Below are 23,969 nucleotides of genomic sequence, written 5' to 3'. Positions count from 1 at the left end.
GTAATTATAAAAACTTGTTTCTAAATTTTTTAAGCTGCTTTGCCTGAGGTTTGAACCCAGGATCTTCGGTGTGCGTTGCGTCTCTCATACAACATGTGTGTAAACGTCCGAAAAGTCACGCAGAATTAAAACCGAGTTAAGTTTTCACGCAGTAAATTCAATTTAGATTACGATTTTACAGTTAAATTCTAACATACATATCCAGTGAAACGGCCATTAGTCATGAATGCAGGATTATATTCGGTGGCTGCTTTTTTAATATTTTTTCGTGGAATATCTACTTTATATTTTGAAGTTTTTACACATTAGAGCGCATCGAAAAAACAAAAGTTAACAGAATACCTCTCCGATTCCCGTCCTCCAAAAAAATTAGTACAATATTATTTTTTTTTTTTTAAATAATAAAAACAATTTTAGATATATTTCGAAACAAAACCCACACCCAAATCAAAACCCCCTTTAGTACTGTACTATCAATGCAACTCTTAGTTCAGCTTCTGGAAACCAAGTAAACTTTTGGATGAACGAAACTTTCTTGGGTTTTCGACACTTCTTTGCAAAACTTGAAGGTGTATGGCTAATATTCGTTTTTTCGATATGGTCTTGAGCAAATGTTGTTTTTTTTTTGTTATTCCTATTCTTCTAACACTAAAAATATGAATCAGTCGTAATATTGAATTACGTAACGTATTGTCATTGATATATATATATATATAGTTAGGCATTGTGTTTAAAGTTATAATCAAGAAATATTTACTATTTTTTAATTAATTTAAATTATTGTCTTTAAGTCTATGAAGTTAACTTATATAATACTACACCTTTACCAAACGTATTTCAGAAAAGAATAAACTTATTTCAGATGTAGGCAAATATACATACATACCCAGCAAGAAAATAAGCTCACTCCAACAACTACAAATCCAACAACCGGAGCCTTTTGTTCTAGATGCATGAAATCAGATCCGAACAAAGTAGACAAAACATTTTCAAATATCGTTAGCTTAATTTACAAAGGCCCTAACCAACAGATTTTTCGAAGCTGTGTTTTTTACAGATTTTTGTATGACACATTAAAATACACCCTAAAAATTTTAAAGTGTTACAACCAATAAAAACGGAGTTATGCGATTTGATTTTCTTGTAAAATTTTACATTTGTTGCTTATGTTCTTTGCGAATTAAGCTAACTTAAGGGGGACTCATTTAAACTTATAAATGCCTTATAAAGTGTGTAAACGTATAAATTTATGTAGTGCGTAAACGAACTGTCAAATTTTGTATGAAAAATCATTTACACAATTTGTATAAATTTACCCGCACATTTCATGCTTTCAACGCGGTAAACTCAAAGGAATGCAACCAACAAGTCACTTACAACAATATCTTAGTAAAGTCGTTTTAGTTTTGATTTTTAACACGCTTTTATTAGCTTGGCCTGTATGTAACGGAATATTTGAGCTTAATTTTCACCGGTTTCTAGAAGTCTGATTAATTTGAAACTTCGCACACATATCAAGGCTCGATGACAATGCATTAATGTGATGGTGTGGTGACATAAGGTCAACGGCCATAAAGTCAATTGGCCTTATTACCACTTTGAATGGCCATAAGTTTGATTGAAACTTTGCACACGTATAAAGGGTCGATGACAATGCATTAATGTGATGGTGTGGTGACATAAGTTCAACGGCCATAAAGTCAATTGGCCTTATTACCACTTTGAATGGCCATAAGTTTGATTGAAACTTTGCACACGTATCAAGGCTCGATGAAAATGCAATAATGTGATGGTTGGGTGACATAAGGTTAACGGACATAAGGTAATTGAACTTATGACCACCCCAAATGGCCATAGATTTGAAACCTTGCACATAATGCGAAAAACGCATTCCTTTATTAATGATAGAAGTGGATGCATGGCACATCTACGAAAGAGCATACTGGAGCCTTTTTAACACGCTTTTATTAGCTTGGCCTATATCTATGTAACGGAATCTTTGAGCTTAATTTTCACCGGTTTCTAGAAGTCTGATTAAATTGAAACTTTGCATACGTATCACGGACCGATGACAATGCATTAATGTGATGGTGTGGTGACATAAGGTCAACGGCCATAAGGTCAATTGGCCTTATTACCACTTTGAATGGCCATAAGTTTGATTGAAACTTTGCACACGTATCACGGTTCGATGACAATGCATTATTGTGATGGTGTGGAGACATAAGGTAAACGGCCATAAGGTCAATTGGCCTTATTACCACTTTTAATGGCCATAAGTTTGATTGAAACTTTGCACACGTATGTATCAAGGCTCGATGACGATGCATTATTGTGATGGTGTGGTGACATCAGGTCAACGGCCATAAGGTCAATTGGCCTTATAACCACTTTGAATGGCCATACGTTTGATTAAAACTTTGCACACGTATCAAGGCTCGATGACAATGAATTAATGTGATGGTGTGGTGACATAAGGTCAACGGCCATAAGGTCAATTGGCCTTATTACCACTTTGAATGGCCATAAGTTTGATTGAAACTTTGCACACGTATCAAAGCTCGATGCCAATGAAATAATGTGATGGTGGGGTCACATAAGGTTAACGGACATAAGGTCAATTGAACTTGTGACCACCTCAAATGGCCATAGATTTGAATCCTTGCACATAATGCGAAATATGCCTTCATTTATTAATGATAGAAGTGGATGCATGGCACATCTAAGAAACAGCATACTGAAGCCCTTTTTAACACGCTTTTATTAGCTTGGCCTGTATCTATGTATCTTTTTATCCATGTATGTATGTAACGGAATCTGGAGTGGAGCCGAGAGCCCCGGTAATGCAGAGCTCCGAACTCCGTTGCACCTTTTGAAGCATTTTAAGATACGTACTTTTAGCTGGAGACATTGGTGCTTTATCGGTAACCGTATCGGTAACCTTATAACAGCTGATTCGACCAACCTTATGAGAATCAATGCAATCGATTATTGCTGCCGCTAAGGTCGTAACCGTATCGTAGCCAACCAATTGGGTTTTGGTTTACCGTCGTAACGATAAACAGCTGATTACGTTAGGGATACGGATACAGCGATACGACATACGGCACCAATGACTCCGGCTTTTAGCTGGTGCAGGCCACCAGACCAAGGCACCATAAAGAAGAAACGGGCGCACAATGGCTGTGTAAATACAGTAGGTCACCTTAGGGGAGAATCCCCAGGTGCCAATTGCCCTCTTGCAGGTGAACAGCTATGCTGCTGCATTCTTGGATTGCTCCACTATAAGGTCACTCCATAATAGCTTCCTATCCAGAATGACTCCCAAATACTTTACTTGATCGCTAAACGCTAAGAACGTACCCCCAATTCTTGGCGATGTAAGATTTGGTACTTTGTACCTTCTCGTGAAGAGAACAAGCTCGGTTTTATCCGGGTTGACTTCCAAACCTGTGACGGGTTGTACTCCTGGAGCAGCCTCAGGATGTCAGCTGGGTCCGTTGGTGTCACTGGAACCCAGGCTCCCTGCCCTTGGTCGTGAGGGAATATCACGCGCCTCCACTACCTTGAGGCGCGCGCCCGGATATACCACCCCCATCAGCGTGACGGCGGCCCTATAGAGGTTGACCGACCTGGCGTCGTCACAGGCAATTAGCTTGACATTGCCCTGGAACCACCCTGCATCGGTGTAAGATGGCGGTGGACCAGGGTTGTCTTTTTAGCCTTAACGGCCACCGTAGCGAGCGCGGCCTCGATCCACTTCCACTGTTGTTTCGGGATCCTGCCATCTTCGCTGCTCTCGTCTATAATGCCAATGATCTGCCGACCCTTGGAAATTTCGGCGAAAGACCGCGTCCAGCCTCTCTGCGTCTTGAGCCTTTTCGGTGCCGTGGGGTTGGATTCATCCATGGACCGCTGGCGTTTCGAGGTTTCATCACTCTCGACTAAAACTTTTAAAATTACTTGAACTAAAAAATTAAAAATAAATAATAATTTAAAAAAACTAAAAAAACACGCTTTTATAGCTAACCGAACTAAAAAATAGAAATAATTTTCAATTAAAAAGAGTTTATATAGCAGTAGCAGAAGGTCAAATAATCGTTTATAGTTAATCACCTCAAAATAAAATTATATTAAAATTTAAGTTATTAACAGAATAATTTAATTCACAGTAAAAAGCGTGGGGTGCTTGATATTGAAATTTACAATCATTCTATTGGCAACTATCTGAGAGGAAAGATATCAAATGTAGTCAAATGCACCCCACGCTTTTTACTGTGAATTAAATTATTGTGTTAATAACTTAAATTTTATTATAATTTTATTTTGAGGTGATTAACTATAAACGATTTTTTGACCTTCTACTACTGTTATATAAACTCTTTTTAATTAAAAATTATTTCTATTTTTTAGTTCGGTTTGCTTTAAAAGCGTGTTTTTTTAGTTTTTTTAAACTATTATTTATTCACTTAATCTTGGCATTTTTCAATTTGTATAACAATCAAAAAATTTTGTTTGGCAATAATACAGCTGATCGACAATTAAGTTTATCAAAATATTACTAGGTGCTTTTGGTTTATTGAGTCCCCCTAATATCTGTGGCAATTTGAAAAATCAACCTATTTCGAGTTAGGATAAAAGTGATATTCTGGCTTCATAACAGAAATCCGTTACAGATCTCCCTACGTTACTTACTCACAGCCCTAGCGCCAAAAGGCTGCTACAAAATACAGGAAGTTACATAAGTGAATTGCGGCTAGCTTTTCAGATATAGGTCTATGTATAGCCATTATCCTAACTCGAAATAGTTTGTTTTTTCAAAATGCCACAGATATATTTTTCAGTAGTTTTTACAGAACATAGTCGCAATTGCAACGCTGCATGACTTTATAATAGCAGACTTTTTGTAGTGAACTTAAAGTCATTACTTTCATAAAAGGGTTATCGTTTTTCAGAATAGTTTATTTAAATCGTTGGCTGAATTGAAGATCAATACACCTTAGCTGGTGTTTAGAAAGCACATAGAAATATGTTTCAGAAAGAGCATATCTCAAATTTAAAAAAAACAAGTAAGGACGGCTAAGTTCGGGTGTAACCGAACATTACATACTCAGCTGAGAGCTTTGGAGACAAAGTAAGGGAAAATCACCACTTAGCAAAATGAACCTAGGGTAACCCTGGAATGTGTATTTATGACATGGGTATCAAATGAAAGGTGTTAATGAGTATTTTAAAAGGGAGTGGACCTTAGCTCTATAGGTGGACGCCTTTTCGAGATATCGCCATAAAGGTGGGCCAGGGGTGACTCTACAATGCGCGTGTACGATATGGGTATCAAATGAAAGGCATTAATGGGGGTTTTAAAAGGGAGTGGCCCTTAGTTGTATATGTGAAGGCGTTTTCGAGATATTGACCAAAATGTGGACCAGGGTGACCCAGAACATCATCTGTCGGGTACCGCTAATTTATTTAAATATGTTATACCACGAACAGTATTCCTGCCAAGATTCCAAGGGCTTTTGATTTCGCCCTCCAGAACTTTTTCATTTTCTTCTACTTAATATGGTCACTTACCACACACCCATTTTACAAAGTTTTTTCTAAAGTTATATTTTGCGTCAATAAACCAATCCAATTACCATGTTTCATCTCTTTTTTCATATTTGGTACAGAATTATGGCATTTTTTTAATTTTTCGTAATTTTCGCTATCGAAAAGTGGCGTGGTCATAGTCGGATTTCGGCCATTTTTTATACCAAGATAAAGTGAGTTGAGATAAGTACGTGAATTAAGTTTAGTAAAGATATATCGATTTTTGCTCAAGTTATCGTGTTAACAGCCGAGCGGAAGGACAGACGGTCGACTGTGTATAAAAACTGGGCGTGGCTTCAACCGATTTCGCCCGTTTTCACAGAAAACTTATCATCACAGAATCTACGCACCTACCAAATTTCACAAGGATTGGTAAATTTTTGTTCGACGTATGGCATTAAAAGTATTCTAGACGAATTAAATGAAATAGGGCGGAGCCACGCCCATTTTGAAATTTTCTTTTATTTTTGTATTTTGTTGCACCATATCATTACTAGAGTTGAATGTTGACCTAATCTACTTATATACTGTAAAGATATTAAATTTTTTGTAAAAATTTGACTATAAAAAAATGTTTTTTAAGTGGGCGTGTTTGTCACCCGATTTTGCTAATTTTTATGCAGCGCACGTATAGTAATAGGAGGAACGTGCCTGCCAAATTTCATCAATATATCTTCAACGACTGCGAAATTACAGCTTGCAAAACTTTTAAATTACCTTCTTTTAAAAGTGGACGGTTCCACGCCCACTGTCCAAAATTTTACTAATTTTCTATTTTTCGTAATAAGTTCAACGCACCTACCAAGTTTCATCGCTACATCCATTTTTGGTAATGAATTATCGTACTTTTTCTGTTTTTCGAAATTTTCGATATTGAAAAAGTTGGCGTGGTTGTAGTCCGATTTCGTTAATTTTAAATAGCGATCTGAGATGAGCGCCCAGGAACATACATACCAAATTTCATCAAGATACCTCAAAATTTACTCAAGTTATCGTGTTTACGGAGGGACGGACGGACATGGCTAAATGAATTTCCCTTTTCGCCCAGATCATTTTGATATATAGAAGTTTATATCTATCTCGATTAGTTTATGCCGTTACGGATTACCGTTATGCGAACAAAGTTAATATATTCTTTGAGCTCTGCTCAGCTGAGTATAAAAAACGCGCTACCTCAGAATAATTTAAGCTTCGGAGATAATCGCTCTCGGAAAAGTATTCTACTGACATTTACTAACCTAAATTTTTAAGATAGGGCTAGACAGCCGTACAAATATATTCCCCCAAATTTGTCACGGAAATACAATTATGCTTTGTGCGATTCGCCGATTCAGGGAGTCTGGTTTTTTAAGTATTTTTTTTTCTGTCATATAATCTGGAACAATTTGGTTGCTTTTCTGAAATGCTGCTGGAAAAGGTGTATTTTGTTTTTAGATATAACATATATATGTATAAGAATTTGTATATATGCATATAATACTTATTGTCTTTATTACTTAGCATATTATTCTATAGTTGAGTCACCACACACCACTTTGTGCATCAAAACACCGAAAAAGCATTATTAAATGTTAAAAGCTTTAAAATAATTTTTACAAATTTTTCGTAAGTATTTTCCATATTTATGGCATAAAATGCGTTTTGACATTGCAGTTCCATTTATAGAACCTATTCGTTTTACTTTACTTAATTTTTTACTTTTTTTCACGGTATACTGAATGAAGTCCTTTTTTATCTTATATGTTAATTTTTTTCTTTATTTTTTATGATTTAGCATTTACTACATGCTTTTTATCACTTTAAGTAGTTGTTCCCGTTTATTTTTTTATTTTTTGTTTTGTTGTTTTCTTTCTGCTATTCCATATTGCCTTTATTCTTCTTCTTCGAGCGACTTTTCTGGTAAACCATATTTCGGACAACACATACCCTCTGTGCCATCCATATTGAAACAGAATATGGTACGTTCGATTTCTGTTGGTTCGTGTGGTACAATGCCATGTACCTCTTTAAGCTCAGCCTCAGGGAACCAAGCTGGATCCGAATCTTCCACCACTTTTATGCCACAGAGCCTGTAAAAATGAAAAACAATTTTTTTATAAATATTTTTTTTTAAGGAATAGGGGAAACCATGATTTATATCTTGAAAAACCAATAATGTATACCTAAGTATCGCCACAATTGGTATCCATAATATCGACGAAAGTATCAGAAAGAATGCAATAACAATACACCAATGTGGCCATTCTAGTTGTTCGGTGAAACCTTTGGATGCTATCCATGCTGGATAACTGCTACCCTCCGTAAGTAATTGATAGAAAGAGGCAAATAATATTGTTAACATTGCAATGGGTGAAAGATACTTCCAGCATATCATCCAATATAAGCCGGGACGTGAACCAGTCATCATTTCAATGTCATCGGAAAATCTACAAGGAAGAGATATAGCAGTGAGTATATACTAACTTTAAGCCATTTAAATTTCTAAATCTTCTCAAAATTTACCTTCTCACTCCATAAATGTAACTGATCGATAAGCATTCGAACAGTGCAATAATCAGAAGTGGAAAGTTTCCAGCAAAACTATCCATTAACTGGAATATGTAGCTACCAGCACCATTAGCGAAAGACATCGATATCAAACAGCAGGAAAAACAAAGTCCCTGAAATCGTAAAACAAAAGTTGAAATCTTTTTGCATGAAAAAATACTCCATCGTATGATCAAGATGGATCAGAAATTTATAACGAAAACAAGTAGGGAAGAGGGAGAATAGGGCACATGCCAGGGAAATTGATATTTTGAAAAGCAATGAGTAAGCCGTGAATAACGAATGTATCAGAAAATGAGTTCAGGGATGCACCGGAAGGCGAGATAGAACAAAACAAAAGAGTTAGGAAGGGTACGAAGCAGGAAGAGTAAGAATGATCATTCACAGTGCCGGAGCACATAAGTAATTGTCCAGGCGAAAGACAGTTCGCGAGAAGCCCGCCGTACTGTAATCTGTTCGCGGGGGAAGAGGCTTCGGGTGGAATGGAAGGCAGCGACCGACTGAACACAATAAGCCCTCTTTTAAGACGCTGAAAGAACAGAGGGATCACAATAGCTGGAAAGCAACAGAGAGAATTAAAGTAGTTAGTGATAAGCCAAAGGGAGGTTACATCAACACTACAGTTTTCACGGAGAGGCCAAAGAGAGGTAAGGCTGTGAACCTGGAAATCCCAGAAAAATTGAATGACGCTCACTGATCTTCGAAATACCTTTGGGCGTATGTCTTCGGAAAGGTGAAGATCTGTAGAATGGTATCTTCTTAGCTTAATATTCCATGTGCTGCGGATAGAACCGAGTAGCGAGTTGATGGGTTGAGGCAATATCACCACCTTGAGATCGCTAAAGAAAGTTGTTCTCCTCCAAAGGCAAGGTATAAGCGTACGGTTTAACCTTCATGTGCCCGGGATATAAAACTTACGTACACGGTCGGAAGAGTACATTTGTAGCAAGCATGTAACTGCATATAAAACCACAATAATGTTTAGAAAAAAAGACTTGTAAGGTGATTATTTGACATTTACGTGTATACTAACGTTTTTATTTCAAAATATTGAACTCAAGTAATAATTTTAAGTAAAACAAGTAAGGAAGGTTAAGTTCGGGTGTAACCGAACATTACATACTCAGTTGAGAGCTATGGTGACAACATAAGGGAAAATAACCATGTAGGAAAATGAACCGAGGGAAACCCTGAAATGTGTTTGTATGACATGTGTATCAAATGAAAGGCATTAAAGAGTATTTTATGAGGAAGTGGCCATAGTTCTATAGATGGACGCCATTTAGGGATATCGCCATAAAGGTGGACCAGGGGTGACTCTAGAATGCGTTTGTACAATATGGGTATCAAATGAAAGGTGTTAGTGAGTATTTTAAAAGGGCGTGGGGCTTAGTTCTATAGGTGGAAGCCTTTTCGAGATATCGCCATAAAGGTGGACCAGGGGTGACTCTAGAATGTGTTTGTACGATATTGGTATCAAATTAAAGGTATTAATGAGAGTTTTAAAAGGGAGTGGTGGTAGTTGTATATGTGAAGGCGTTTTCCAGATATCGACCAAAATGTGGACCAGGGTGACCCAGAACATCATCTGTTGGATACCGCTAATTTATTTATATATGTAATACCTGCCAAGATTTCAAGGGTTTTTTTATTTCGCCCTGCAGAACTTTTTCATTTTCTTCTACTTAATATGGTAGGTGTCACAACCATTTTACACAGTTTTTTCTAAAGTTATATTTCGCGTCAATAAACCAATCCAATTACCATGTTTCATCCCTTTTTTCGTATTTGTTATAGAATTATGGAATTTTTTTCATTTTTCGTAGTTTTCGATATCGAAAAAGTGGGCGTGGTCATAGTCGGATTTCTTTAATTTTTACACCAAGATAAAGTACGTTCAGATAAGTACGTGAACTCAGTTCAGTACAGATATGTCGATTTTTGCTCAAGTTATCGTGTTAACGGCCATGCGGAAGGACAGACGGAGGACTGTGTATAAAAAGTGAGCGTGGCTTCAACCGATTTTTTGTTAAAATTTTACTTTAAAAAAAAAATTTTTTTAAAAGTGGGCGTGGTCTTTCTCCGATTTTGCTAAATTTTATTAAGCGTACATATAGTAATAGGAGTAACGTTCCTGCCAAATTTCATCATGATATCTTCAACGACTGCCAAATTACAGCTTGCAAAATTTTTAAATTACCTTCTTTTAAAAGTGGGCGGTGCCACGCCCATTATCCAAAATTTTACTAATTTTCTATTCTGCGTCATAAGTTCAACTCACCTACCAAATTTCATCACTTTATCTGTCTTTGGTAAGGAATTATTGCACTTTTTCTGTTTTTCGAAATATTCGATATCGAAAAAGTGGGCGTGGTTATAGTCCGATATCGTTCATTTTAAATAGCGATCTGAGATGAGTGCCCAGGAACATACGTACCAAGTTTCATCAAGATACCTCAAAATTTACTCAAGTTATCGTGTTAACGGACGGACGGACGGACGGACATGGCTCAATCAAATTTTTTTTCGATCCTGATGATTTTGATATATGGAAGTATATATCTATCTCGATTCCTTTATACCTGTACAACCAACCGTTATCCAATCAAACTTAATATACTCTGTGAGCTCTGCTCAACTGAGTATAAAAATGTATTAGTTTTCAGGAACTGAACAGCAGTTTCCCAAAGTATATGTTTCGGCATAAGCCGCGCACACTTCTTTTTTACACCAACTACAGGTTTTGCGTGTACTTTTACGATTTCCCATTTCAGAGTGTTGACAACGTACAGGATATGCTGGTTGTTTATCGGTGGAAATTTAAGTAAAAATGGATAAATCACCTTTAGAATTGGCAGCAAGGGATCCATCTAGTGCCATTTCAATAGGTTTACGTGTTTGGATGTACCCACCACCCGCTTTAGAGCGTTGTTCAATTGCTGGCATAAAAAGCTGCTTGGCCAAGATCCGCAAGAACTTTCTTCACGCGTCTATACGACGGTCATATGGGTTGTTTTCCAAGTACATGATGAATGATTCAAGTGCACTTATATCTAGCATGTTATAAAACATGGCCAAGGGCCAACGCAAAGTTTTGCGTTTCGTTGAATATGCAGAAAGCATTTTATCCATCGCGTCGACGCCTCCTTTGTTTGCATTGTAATCAAGGATATATTGTGGCTTTTTTTTGTTCTTTCAACTACAATTGAATCTGTAAAAGGTGTACTGGCAAGTATTATGACTGCTCTGCCTCTTTTTGGGACGTAAGATACCAAAGGAAAATTTCCGTCGAGAAACCCGAAAATGGTAGACTCTTCTGCTGGATAGCGGTCAGCCTTCATTTCATTTGGTACAAAATTCTTATTTTGGCGAACAGTATCAAGAAGAGCAAGACCTTTGGACATTAAATACTTGCCCAAGTTTAGCGGTGTGAGAAAATTGTCACAAATTATAGTCCTTCCAGTGTTCTCCCAACACCTTCTCCTACGTTGGTTGCTCGACTAGTATTTAAGTTCTTTCCGGTATATATCTCACTTTTGAGCGGATATAACGAGTTAGAATCGCACGCAAACCAAACCTTTATCCCAAACTTGGCAGGCTTAGAGAGTATGTAATGTATGTAAAACAAAACTGAAGCCAACATACAAAATATACTACGATTTTGCTATTTTATTTCGAAATCGCGTTAAAATTTTCCATGAATGTACACATGCGCACACACAAACGTACATGGGTGAGGCAAGCGTAGTGACAGTTGCAAAAAATCATGTTCCGACAAGCTGAAGTCAACAATATAATGATATTTTGCATAAATTTTATATGCTGACTACAAATGTAGACTACCGGCTGCAAGATGATGTTTTTTTCAAGTAGGGTCTGGGGGTCAGGGAAATAATAGTTCGAGTGATATTATGCTCTTAATCGACTTAGAATTGATAATTAGGAAGCTACTGAAAACCTCGGGCATTGTTGTTTCGGAACTTTTTGTTTTATTTGACTTTTTTTTCTCAAATTGCTACAAATGTAGACTACCGGGCACATGAAGGTTAAGGTGTTGGTTAAAGCGCAAGTGCACACGTTACCAAAGGCCTATGTGTAGATTACATGTATGGTGAAGCTGGATCATATGCTGCTCCTTCTTCAGCGTAAGAAACCAAATATACCAACACGGTCTGGGAAGACACTCGGATTGCGGTGAAGAGTCAGTAAAACATGCTCCAAATAAATAAGCGGTCGGAGAATGTGTCGCAGACAGGCCGTGGAAGGTTGTCCTCGGTCATAACGGTATTTATATGAACATTAGGAAGAGAAGTCTTGATAACTATAAATCAGATCTGTTCAGCTGTGGTTTGCTAGCTTAATTAACTCAATGGTGAAGCAGAACATTTGCAGCTAAGAGATGATATGGATTGCCCTTTTAAGGAAATATATACAGACATCGCTCAAGAATAATTCAGATCCTACTTCGACCAGATTTCCCATTTAGATAAGATCCAATTTTGATCAGATACCTAAGATTTGGTTTTGCTAATAAATTGAGATTACTTTGAGAATATCTCTGGATAATTTCGGTATTGTTTTCGAGGATAATTTCAAGACAGTCCCACGGCATTCAGGATTGCTGTCGAATAACTTTTTGACCACGACGGTCGCAATAACTTTTTGACCATCCGATTCACTACTATTTCGGGATCTTTTCGGGACTATGTTCGAATACTTCGGGTGTCTTTGTGGATGTTTTCTGGACATTTTCATGATTGTTTCAGAACTATCTCCCGACCCGTTCGGGGTCTTTTTTCCAGGATCTTATCGGCCTAGCTCTGTAATAATTTCCGGACTATTTCGGGATTTCTTTAAGTTGATTGGTTTAAGGTTTAAGTAATTTTGAAACCTATCCCGAGGTTGAGAGATAATTTCTAGACTAGGTACTTCGAGGCAGGGCCGTAGAGAGAAAATCCGGGCCCGGGACTAAACAATTTGCAGGCCCCCTATAAAAAATCAACTAATACATTTTATTAACTTGAATTAATGAAGTCTCATTCATGAATCATTATTGACGGATTATATCAAAAAAAAAAAATGTTTGCCACATCAACTAAATGATTTTTCGACTAAGAGCTGAAAATAAAATTAACACCGAATATTTACTATTTATACTATTTTATTGTAAAGAAGAAATAATATTCTCTTTTAACAACAACATATTGCTTCAAATAATCTTTTCTAGTAATTTAACATTTAATACATTTCTGATAAATTTAATGATGATTATAAATTTTAGATATGGTTCGGATATCAAAGCGTGGCTTTTCTGGCTTTTCTCGCTGCAAAATTTTTTATAATAATATCAAAATTTAACTGTCTTGTCAAAACGGATTCAACACAAAATGTGGCAAGTCCTGAAACTCGCTCTTGAGATGAACACGATCTATGAAAGTTTTTGATTCTTGAAAGGACGCTGAAGGAACGTTCTGCACTAGCTACAGTGACAGGTATATTGCAAAAGATACGTAAAGCAACACAATTGTTGGGGAAAATCGTATACAGATTTTGAACATATGTAGATGGCATTTAACAATTCCAATGGTGACAGACCTTTATCAAAATTTTCTTCGTAAATGTGTTTCAAGTGAATTATTTCGCATTCTAAGCTTTGAGAAATGTCTGACTTGGATTCTTCGACAAATTTTGCTGCGCTCGCCCGAACCGTAGTTTCATCCATGTCTTCAAATTGCCACAAAAGGGAAAACGTCTCGCTCAAATTTCTCATAGCTGCAAATCGTTCAGTAATGCCAATGGTTACCGAATCAATGATCACCAGGAATGTATTGTTTTTAAAATAAGACTCTGTATCATTCATAATCATCTCATTTAAATTATCTTCAGAACGTCTTTTGGGTTTTCTTTTTCGAATGTCCGGAAACTTTGGCGAGGGGTTCAATTGAATAGCAACTGTTTTGCATTCGTTTAAAATTGTTTCCCATTGGTTCTTGATCAACTTCAAATCAGCTAATAAGGCATCTAGATGTCGGAACTCAACATCTATAGTGGCGTCTCTAGCTTGGAGGACCACGTTTCTTTCATTAATAGTAGTCAGTATTTTGAACCAAATTGAGGACAGCAAGATGAATTCGAACTTGTTGATGTGTCCGTATGCTTGCGCAGTCAAATTTGGCTTTTGTCTGAAAGACTATGAACATAGCTCGGTAAATTTTTTTTTGAGGATGTCCCATCGTTGTGGAGTGCTGCTGAAAATAGTAAAACATTTTTGTACAACCCCGAAAAAAGTAATTGCAGCCATACAACATTCTGCAGCATCAACACCACATAAATTTAGACTGTGGGTTGCACAAGGCGAGTAATCAGCATTCGAGTTTTTGTCGAGAATGTGACGTAGTGCTCCATTCTAAGCTCATTTCATATTGGCGCCGTTATCGTACCTTTGTGCACGACAAACTTTTAATGGGATTTCATGTTTACCTAGAGTATGGCAAATTAGATCAGCTATTTTCTGACCAGTTTTTTGGTTACAGTTCACGAAAGCCAAAAACCGTTCTTGAATTGTAAAATTTGTTGCTTTCGAATTGAAATGGAGTTAGCGCAAAATGAACGTAGTCAACGTGACTAGCATCAGGCATAGCATCAACAATAAAAGCGAAATACTTGGCTTTCTTGCCTTGATCTAATACAGTTTCCCTCACGTGCTTTGCACAAATTTCTATGAACTCGTTCTGAATGTCTGGGGAAAGACAGTGAACTTGTAAACGTTTGTGCTGCTGTTGTGAAATCCTAACTTTCTCCAAATGATCTCTAACTATCGGATCATAATGGCTTATGAGATCTTAGATGCCCAAAATATGTCCATTGTTTCGTTCACCAAGATATATACTTTCGCGTTTGAAAGCTAGCCCCCTTTCACCCAAAAATAAAATAGTGTTCAAAATTCTATATAAAATTTCTTTCCACTTTTGTGTTTCAGTGATTAGCTGGTCATTGATAAGTGTATCAATTGTAGCCTCCTTTTGAATTAGATTCTGTAAAGATCGCCATTGAATATAACATTTAATGTGATCTTGAGTATTTTCGTGTGATGGCAGTTTATCGTATAGCTTCTTCCATACCTGGGATTTCGAATATCCGCAGAACAAATTTTAGGTCGATTTAAAGTATTGGTGCTTAACAGACCACATAGTAGGCAATACAAAGCATTGCTACTGGAACTCCACACTAACCAGTCACGCTCCACTTGCTCTCCATTTGGCAAGATTTTGTTTAACAACGAGGTAGGAAATGCTTCGTCATGACAATCACGTGGAAAAATAACAGGACACTTTTGATTACCTCGACGAATTATTTCGTTGACTTCTTCAGATCGCAAAAACTCATTATTCACGGTACCGATATCGAAGTCGTTTAAATAATCGGGCTTCGATACAGAGTTGGTGGTATTGTTGGAAGACTTTTTGAAGATGAACATTCATAAGTGTCACCACGAAAACTTTACGATTTCAGATTCGTGTAAACTTACATTTTTGTTTGATGTTTTTATTGTCTCCTCACTGTTCGAAGGTTCAGGCAAAAAATCATTATCAATATTCGTTGCTTTTGAAATTCGGCTTAAAATTTGCACATGGAACCACTAAAGACTCTCCTGAATTAAAAAAAAAAAATGCCTTAGTACCTCTAAATCGCGGGCCCCTGAGAAACCTCGGACCCGGGGGGAATCCCCCCATTCCCCCTCCCCTCTCGTCGGGCCTGCTTCGAGGGCTGTTTTGTTTTCATTATAATTTTTCGACTATTTTATGAGTGTTTTTTTTTTTCTTTTTGGGGATAGAGCCTCTAGAAGTGACTAGTTTTAAATCCAATAACGATTTTTAAGAAATGTTCTATTCCCAAAGACTACATAGGCTAAAAAGGCTTTATTTTATTCACTTAGATCGGTTAGGTTTAAAATTTCATCCAGTATCCGGGTTTTGAGTAGTTCAATATGAGCTTAAGGAAATGACTTACTCCCACAATATACTCCTTTGGTAGATTTGGAAACAATTTCATATCCACCAGCGACGTAACGACACCCTCCAAAGTACCAAACTGCGAATCAATGCCAAGTGTGAAAAGCATTAGAAAGAAGAGTACCGCCCATAGTTGTGCACCAGGAAATTGATTAATCGCTTCCGTGAATATGATGAATGCCAAGCCAGTACCAGAAGCGCTCTAAAGAACAAAAATTATTTAGAAAATTACCTTAATATTTGACAATAATCGCCTTTTATTTTACTACTCACATTCGCCAATTCCTTTTCAAGATCACAAACTGGCAAATTTGTCGTTTTATTGAGCGCCAATAAATTTGCTCGATCTTCATTGCAACGCTCAAATGTGGATGTGGCTTTGAAGCCGATCACTGAAAATACCACAACACCAGCAAACAGTGATGTGCCACAATTTGTAAGAGACACTAAAATGGCATCACGATAACAATTGTTGTTGGCTGGATTATATGAGCTGAATGCGATCAAACCCCCGAATGCTAGACCTAATGAAAAGAAGATTTGAGTACCAGCCTCTAGCCAGACCACCGGATCGAGCAGTGTCTCCCATCGTGGAGTAAAGAGATGAGCAACCCCATCAGCAGCGCCTGCAGAAGAGGAAAATAAATATTTTTAAATAACTGGGTTGGGTTAGTTAGAAATTAAGTATGATAAATCTGACTAAAATTGAGGCTCGATAAAATGTTTTGTTACAGAATTATTTTTTAAAGTGCAATACCACCTACATAAGGAGTACACAAATATTCTTTATACTCAGGGCCGAATTAACCCTCAACGGGGCCCGAGGCAACCATCAATTTGGTGGCCCTTTTTCTCGTCCGTTCATGTAACGGAATCTTTGAGCTTAATTTTCACCGGTTTCTAGAAGTCTGATTAATTTGAAAGTTTGCATACGTATCAAGGACCAATGACAATGCCTTACTGTGGTGGTGTGGTGACATAAGGTCAACGGCCATAAGGCCAAATGGCCTTATTATCACTTTGAATGGCCATAAGTTTGATTCAAACTTTGCACACGTATCAAGGCTCGATTACAATGCATTAATGTGATGGTGCGGTGACATAAGGTCAACGGCCATAAGGTCAATTGGCCTTATTACCACTTTGAATGGCCATAAGTTTGATTGAAACTTTTCACACGTATCACGACTCGACGACAATGCATTAATGTGATGGTATGGTGACATAAGGTCAACGGCCATAAGGTCAATTGGCATTATTATCACTTTGAATGGTCATAAGTTTGATTCAAACTTTGCACACGTATCAAGGCTCGATTAAAAAGCATTAATGTGACGGTGCGGTGACATCAGGTCAACGGCCATAAGGTCAATTGGCCTTATTACCACTTTCAATGGCCATAAGTTTTATCGAAACTTTGCGCACGTATCAAAGCTCGATGACAATGCATTAATGTGATGGTGCGCTTACATCAGGTCAACGGCCATAAGGTCAATTGGCCTTATTACCACTTTGAATGGCCATAAGTTTGATTGAAACTTTGCACACGTATCAGGACTCGATGAGAATGCATTAATGTGATGGTGTGGTGACAAGGTCAACGGCCACAAGGTCAATTGGCCTTATTATCACTTTGAATGGCCATAAGTTTGATTGAAACTTTGCACACGTATCAAGGCTCGATTACAATGCATTAATATGATGGTGCGGTGACATAAGGTCAACGGCCATAAGGTCAATTGGCCTTATTACCACTTTGAATGGCCATAAGTTTGATTGAAACTTTGCACACGTATCAGGAGAGGATGACAAAGCATTAATGTGATGGTGTGGTGACATAATGTCAACGACCATAAGGTCAATTGGCCCTATTATCACTTTGAATGTCCATAAGTTTGATTGAAACTTTGCACACGTATCAAGGCTCCATGGCAATGCATTAATGTGATGGTGCGGTGACATAAGGTCAACGGCCATAAGGTCAATTGGCCCTATTACCACTTTGAATGGCCATAAGTTTGATTGAAACTTTGCACACGTATCAAGGCTCGATGAAAATGCATTAATGTGATGGTGTGGTGACATAAGGTCAACGGCCATAAGGTCAATTGGCGTTATTACCACTTTGAATGGCCATAAGTTTGATTAAAACTTTGCACACGTATCAGGGCTTGATGACAATGCATTAATATGATGGTGTGGTAACATGAGGTCAACGGCCATAAGGTCAGTTGGCCTTATTACCACTTTGAATGGCCATAAGTCTGATTGAAACTTTGCACACGTATCAAGGCTCGATGTCAATGCAATAATGTGATGGTGGGGTGACATAAGGTTAACGGACATAAGGTCAATTGAACTTATGACCACCCCAAATGGCCATAGATTTGAAACCTTGCACATAATGCGAAGAACGCATTCCTTTACTAATGATAGAAGGGGATGCATGGCACATCTACGAAAGAGCATACTGGAGCCCTTTTTAACACGCTTTTATTATCTTGGCCTGTATCTATCTATGTATCTATATATCCCCAGGAGGTGCCAATTGCCCTCTTACAGGTGAACAGCTTTGCACTGCCTTCTTGGATCGCTCCACTATATGGTCACTCCATAATAGCTTCCTATCCAGAATGACTCCCAAATACTAGACTTGATCGCTAAACGTTAAGAACGTACCCCTAATTCTTGGCGGTGTAAGATTTGGTACTTTGTACCTCCTCGTGAAGAGGACAAGCTCGATTTTATCCGGGTTGACTTCCAAACCTGTGGCGGGTTGTACTCCTGCAGCAGCTCCAGGATGTCAGCTAGGTCCGTTGGCGTCACTGGAACCCAGGCTCTAGCCCTTGGTCGTGAGGGGATATCACGCGCCTCCACTACCTTGAGGCGCTCGCCGGTATATACCACCCCTATCAGCGTGACGGCGGCCCTATGGAGGTTTACCGACCTGGCGTCGTCACAGGCAATTAGCTTGACATTGCCCTGGAACCACCCTGCATCGGTGTAAGATGGCGGTAAACCAGGGTTGTCTTTCTTAATCTTAACGGCCATCGGAGCGAGCGCGGCCTCGATCCACTTCCACTGTTGTTTCGGGATCCTGCCATCCTCGCTGCTCTCGTCCATAATGCCAATGATCTGCTGACCCTTGGCAATTTCGGCGAAAGACCGCGTCCAGCCTCCCTGCGTCTTGGCCCTTTTCGGTGCCGTGGGGTTTGATTCATCCATGAACCGCTGGAGTTTCGAGGTTTCATCACTCTCGACTAAAACTTTTAAAATTACTTGAACTAAAAAATTAAAAATAAATAATAGTTTAAAAAACTAAAAAAACACGCTTTTATAGCTAACCGAACTAGAGATATATGCCGCCGATAAACGCCGCCGCCGCCGCCGCCGCCGAATGTCAAAAATATCGGCGCGGCGGCGCGGCGTCGGCGCGTTACTATATTTTTTACTCGTTTAAGACTGTTTAGGCCATTTATTGTTCATGTCGAAAATTGGTTGGATATGGTCGAAAGTGGTATCAACGGATGCGTATCACTGCCAGTTATAAGAAACTAATTGCCAAATTTAACCCTTTATAACTATTCAAAAGTTATTTAAAATAACAGGCGCTTTCGATGTCAGCTTAACACGGACTTTGCATCACCCAATTCAGCAAGTTATTAAAACAGAACAGTAAAAGATAAGTTATATAATAAATTTATATGCTCACTTTGCATTTTTGAAAAAATTAATAATGAACAATTAATTCAAATAAAATGACCCAAGGCGAACGTGTTTTTAAATTGTCCTCAAGAATAAGCGAAATCAGTGATGCAAAATCCTTTGGTAGGTTCTAGGAGCATAAACACTCCTTTGTAATTATTCTTACCTAATACTTAAGTTGAAGATAGAAGGGTTTGAAAAATCACTAAGTCTTGCGTCTGAAATGTTAATTTTGATTTTCACACTTCACCCTTAACACCCAAGTCTCCCGGTTTGACATTTCCTAAAGTTGGCGGCCCTATCCAAAACTAGTCCCTTGGAGTGAATCACATTGATTATAGCCTATCAACCAAGTTTAAATATCACCTACACGTTACGGCTGCTTTTACAAATGTGAATACGTAGGCACATATATCTACCAGGTGAGGCTTTGTCCTTCGCAAGAACACTCAAAGTGGTGAAGCAAAAGCTTTCCCAAGACGGTGGAACTAATGACCGTGTGTGATACTACCCTAACGTAGTGGACAGTCGAACTTGTCTGAAAACTGAAGCTACGCGGTCATCCATAATGAGCTCCTATATCGTAAGGCCGGAAAACAGTAGTTAACAACTTTCAACTTAAAATCCGTCGACATTCATTCTAAATTTAATTTAACGAAGACTATTGAAATTAATGTTGTGAACATAAACGTCTGCAATCTTTGGTCTACATTTTAAAAATTTTATCCAGGGTCCTTGTAAAATTTTAATTATGTAGATGCGCCGAGGATTATACGATTTTCACCCATGTCGCAATGACATCCACTTAGACTGCTTATGATTTCGAGGGCGGCATCCTTGGCCGAAAAGTCACTCCCAACGTTTCAAGGTGTTTTTTCTGGTGTAGCTCGGCAGCATAGCGCGACAAAAGCATCCGTTGGAAAGTCTTCGGAGCTACACCTAGAGCTTCTAGGAAAGTGACGTCGACGAAGGTATAAATTCGAAGTCGCAGTCCTATAGCTTCTGTACTGGCATATGGTGTGAGGCTCAGGAGGCGTGGTAGCGATTGGTGGTAGGGATTCCTACTGTTCGCATATCGGGAATTGTAGCTCTTAAAAACAGCCGAAAAAACTGGAGGCGCCCTGTGCCACGATAGTCATGAGTATTAATAGACCATTAATAGCAACCCTAAGTCGCCTTTATGCGTGACCGCCAAGGAGCGACAAATGATTTAAAGAAATTGTGTTCGCGACGATTATTAGGAGTTAACCCTAGGCGAAACTACGCTTTGCACGAGATATACAGGCAAAAGTGTGACTATTTTATGTATCCCTATTTCTTTTCAGCAGACGCAGCAGTACCAATTCCAAAGACCGGGGTTAGGTTCGAAGCCTCTCTGGAGCAAGCGAACGAGGGACAATCCCTTCGCAAGGAGCTACTCCTGAAAATGTTTGAATGGTCTGCGAGAATTTGATGCAAAACCTCCGGATATTTCCGAAATGGCCAACACGTTGATTTCCTTAAATACACATAAACAAAACATTTCCTAAATATTATTTTTTTAATTGATATTAGAGAAAAATTGTAAGAACAATTTTTGTTGTTATATCGGCCTACTGATTTGTAATATCGCGAGTTAATATCGAGCTCAAGGCCTAACAATAATTATTTTATCATTATTATTGTTATAATATATTTTTTCTTAATTAACAAATCAGTAGGCCGATATAACAACAAAAATTGTTAATACATCCCAGAGCACGGGGAAAAAGTGTCAATAAAATATGACACTATGGCATCACCGCCATAAACAAAGTCCAATTTTCACAACTATTCTGTAACAGATGTCGCAGTGCTGTGAATATCAATTGGCAAGAACCAGAATTGAAGTAGGAATAATGAAGACAAACAAAAAACCGCTGTGATGGCTGAATGGTTATAGCAGCGGCGCCTAAACGTTGCCGATGAAGGAATTTAGCAGTTCCCGAAATGGATCTATACAACGAGCTTTGACAGTTGTCTAACGCTTCCCAAGGCAGTCGGTTGTATGTACCGGAGCGACTCGGGATTTTTCCCGACCAAGGACTGTCATTTCAGTGTGACCCCATTTAATTTGTTTCGTCCCTCCCACAAATTGTCATCCTCCCAGCAGCTCCTTGCAGCAGGACTGCTACATATTCTCTTACTCCGGGAAGGTATCGAACCCAATCCGGGTCCGTCTCCTAACCCCGGTCATGAGAAATGGTTTTGCTGCATTTGCCAGAAAAGAATCTTTTTAGGACGGTCATACTCTGTTCAGTGTGTCTCGTGCAAGGGATGGTTGCATCGGACAGGTTGTTCTGGGCTTGATCCCAAAACCCGACGTCCACGTAACTTTTATAAATCTTTCGTGGCTCCTTGCTGCTCACGCCCAAGGGCGTCCCGTAGTCTACGCCTAAGCGTATCCCCACTACCTTCCAGCAGCTTCGCTGCTCAGCAAGCCACAACAAGTACCCGCTGCTGCTCGCGCCCCACGGCGCCAACAACTCAAACAGCTGATACCACTCATAACTACTACCTTCGTAGTAGAGCTGGTTGCAATGCTGAGCATCAGCCCCTGCCCCCGTCTTCTTCTCCCCCTTCTTTTCTGGCAGCAATCGTGCAGGTCAGGGAAACAGACTCTTAGTCCCTGCCTCCGTTTGCACCGTCTGCCAGCACAGAATATATAGGTTTGCGACATCCGCTCAATGCAGCTCCTGCCTTGGGTGGTGCCACTTTCCTAGATGTTCTGGTCTCCGCGACGGCAACCCCCCGACGGGTTTCATCGCGCCATGTTGCCAGGTCGCAAACCCAAATCATCCGGGTACCCCAATGCTTGCCCAAGGGCGCCCAGTCCCAAGGCCACAACAGCAATTGCGTCCTGGCCTTCCACAACCTAGGCGTAGTCACCCCTCACTTACCCCTAGAGTGGCGGCGTCACCCCTCATGCACTTCAGAATTCTGCAGTTCAACTGTAATGGACTAACTGGGAAGATTACGGAGATAGTCGATTTCATGAAGCGGCACAACATCCGCATTGCTGCGATTCAAGAGACTAAACTCACAGCAAGATCTGCATTGCAGACCTGCTCCGGTTATAATGTCCACAGGAAAGACCGCGAGAGCGGAAATGGAGGCGGCCTCGCGTTTATTATACACCACTCTGTGCAATATCATATATTTGATCCTGGCATCGACCGCAGTGACAATGTCTTAGAACGTCAAGGCCTATCTGTCCGGTCAGGCGATGCAAATCTAGAAATCATCAACATCTACATCCCTCCTGTCACCTGTTGCCCCAGTGGATACCGCCCTAATATCGAGGCCTTACTCACTGGCAACAATCGCATTATCTTAGGCGATTTCAATGCCCATCACGACCTATGGCATTCAAACTTGCGGGCGGACAGTAGGGGTGAGATGTTGGCGGATCAAATAGACGAAACGACGTTCTGCACAATAAACGGAGACGCCCCCACACGTATGGTAGGAAGCTGTCATAGCTCGCCAGATATCTCAATCGTGAGCGCAGAACTCGTAAACTGCGTCAACTGGCAGCCGATGGTAACATTGGCATCCGACCACCTGCCCATACTTATTTCGTTCGAGCGTACCGCCGACTTCATCGTCACCGAAAAACGCACTTTCATAAACTTCAAAAAAGGAAAGTGGGAAGAATATAAATCTGCAACAGACAGCAGCTTTGCTGCCCTCCCTATCCCGACTGATGCCCGCCAAGGGGAGCGAGCCTTCCGTAAGGTCATTGAATCCGCCTCGGCACATTTCATTCCCGCCGGGAGAATTCCCGAAATCCGGCCCCACTTCCCGGCGGAGGCCGCGAGCTTAGCGAGGGAACGCGACCTTATAAGACAGCATGATCCAGGCGACCCCCAAATAAGGGATATAAACCAACGCATCAGATTGCTTGTGGACGAACACAAGCGGGCGAAATGGGAAGAGCACCTAAGAGGTTGTAACCTCTCTACCGGTGTAGGTAAACTTTGGTCCACCGTAAAGTCCCTATCGAATCCGACTAAGCACAAAGACAAAGTTTCCATCGCCTTTGGCGATAAGGTGCTGTCGGATGCGAAAAAATGCGCGAGCGCTTTCTGCCGA

General features: G+C 39.4%; 1 protein-coding gene across 1 annotated transcript in view; it reads right to left on the bottom strand.

Annotated features, from left to right (window-relative positions):
- Positions 1–4,447: 4,447 nt before the first annotated feature.
- The window catches only part of LOC137249415 (sodium-dependent neutral amino acid transporter B(0)AT3), a 36,889-nt gene continuing 17,367 nt past the window's right edge, over positions 4,448–23,969 (bottom strand). Inside the window, exons 6-10 of the mRNA XM_067780869.1 lie at positions 16,425–16,777; positions 16,150–16,353; positions 8,095–8,252; positions 7,755–8,018; positions 4,448–7,661 (exon numbers count right to left, since the gene is read on the bottom strand). Coding sequence (XP_067636970.1) covers positions 7,463–7,661; positions 7,755–8,018; positions 8,095–8,252; positions 16,150–16,353; positions 16,425–16,777 — 1,178 coding nt within the window. The 3' untranslated portion in view covers positions 4,448–7,462. The remainder of the gene's footprint in view (positions 7,662–7,754; positions 8,019–8,094; positions 8,253–16,149; positions 16,354–16,424; positions 16,778–23,969) is intronic.

The sequence above is a fragment of the Eurosta solidaginis genome, chromosome 4 (assembly GCF_040869045.1).
Source record: "Eurosta solidaginis isolate ZX-2024a chromosome 4, ASM4086904v1, whole genome shotgun sequence".
NCBI lineage: Eukaryota > Metazoa > Arthropoda > Insecta > Diptera > Tephritidae > Eurosta > Eurosta solidaginis.
Note: the sequence above shows the minus strand (reverse complement) of the source record. Positions and strands in the feature narration are given on the sequence as shown.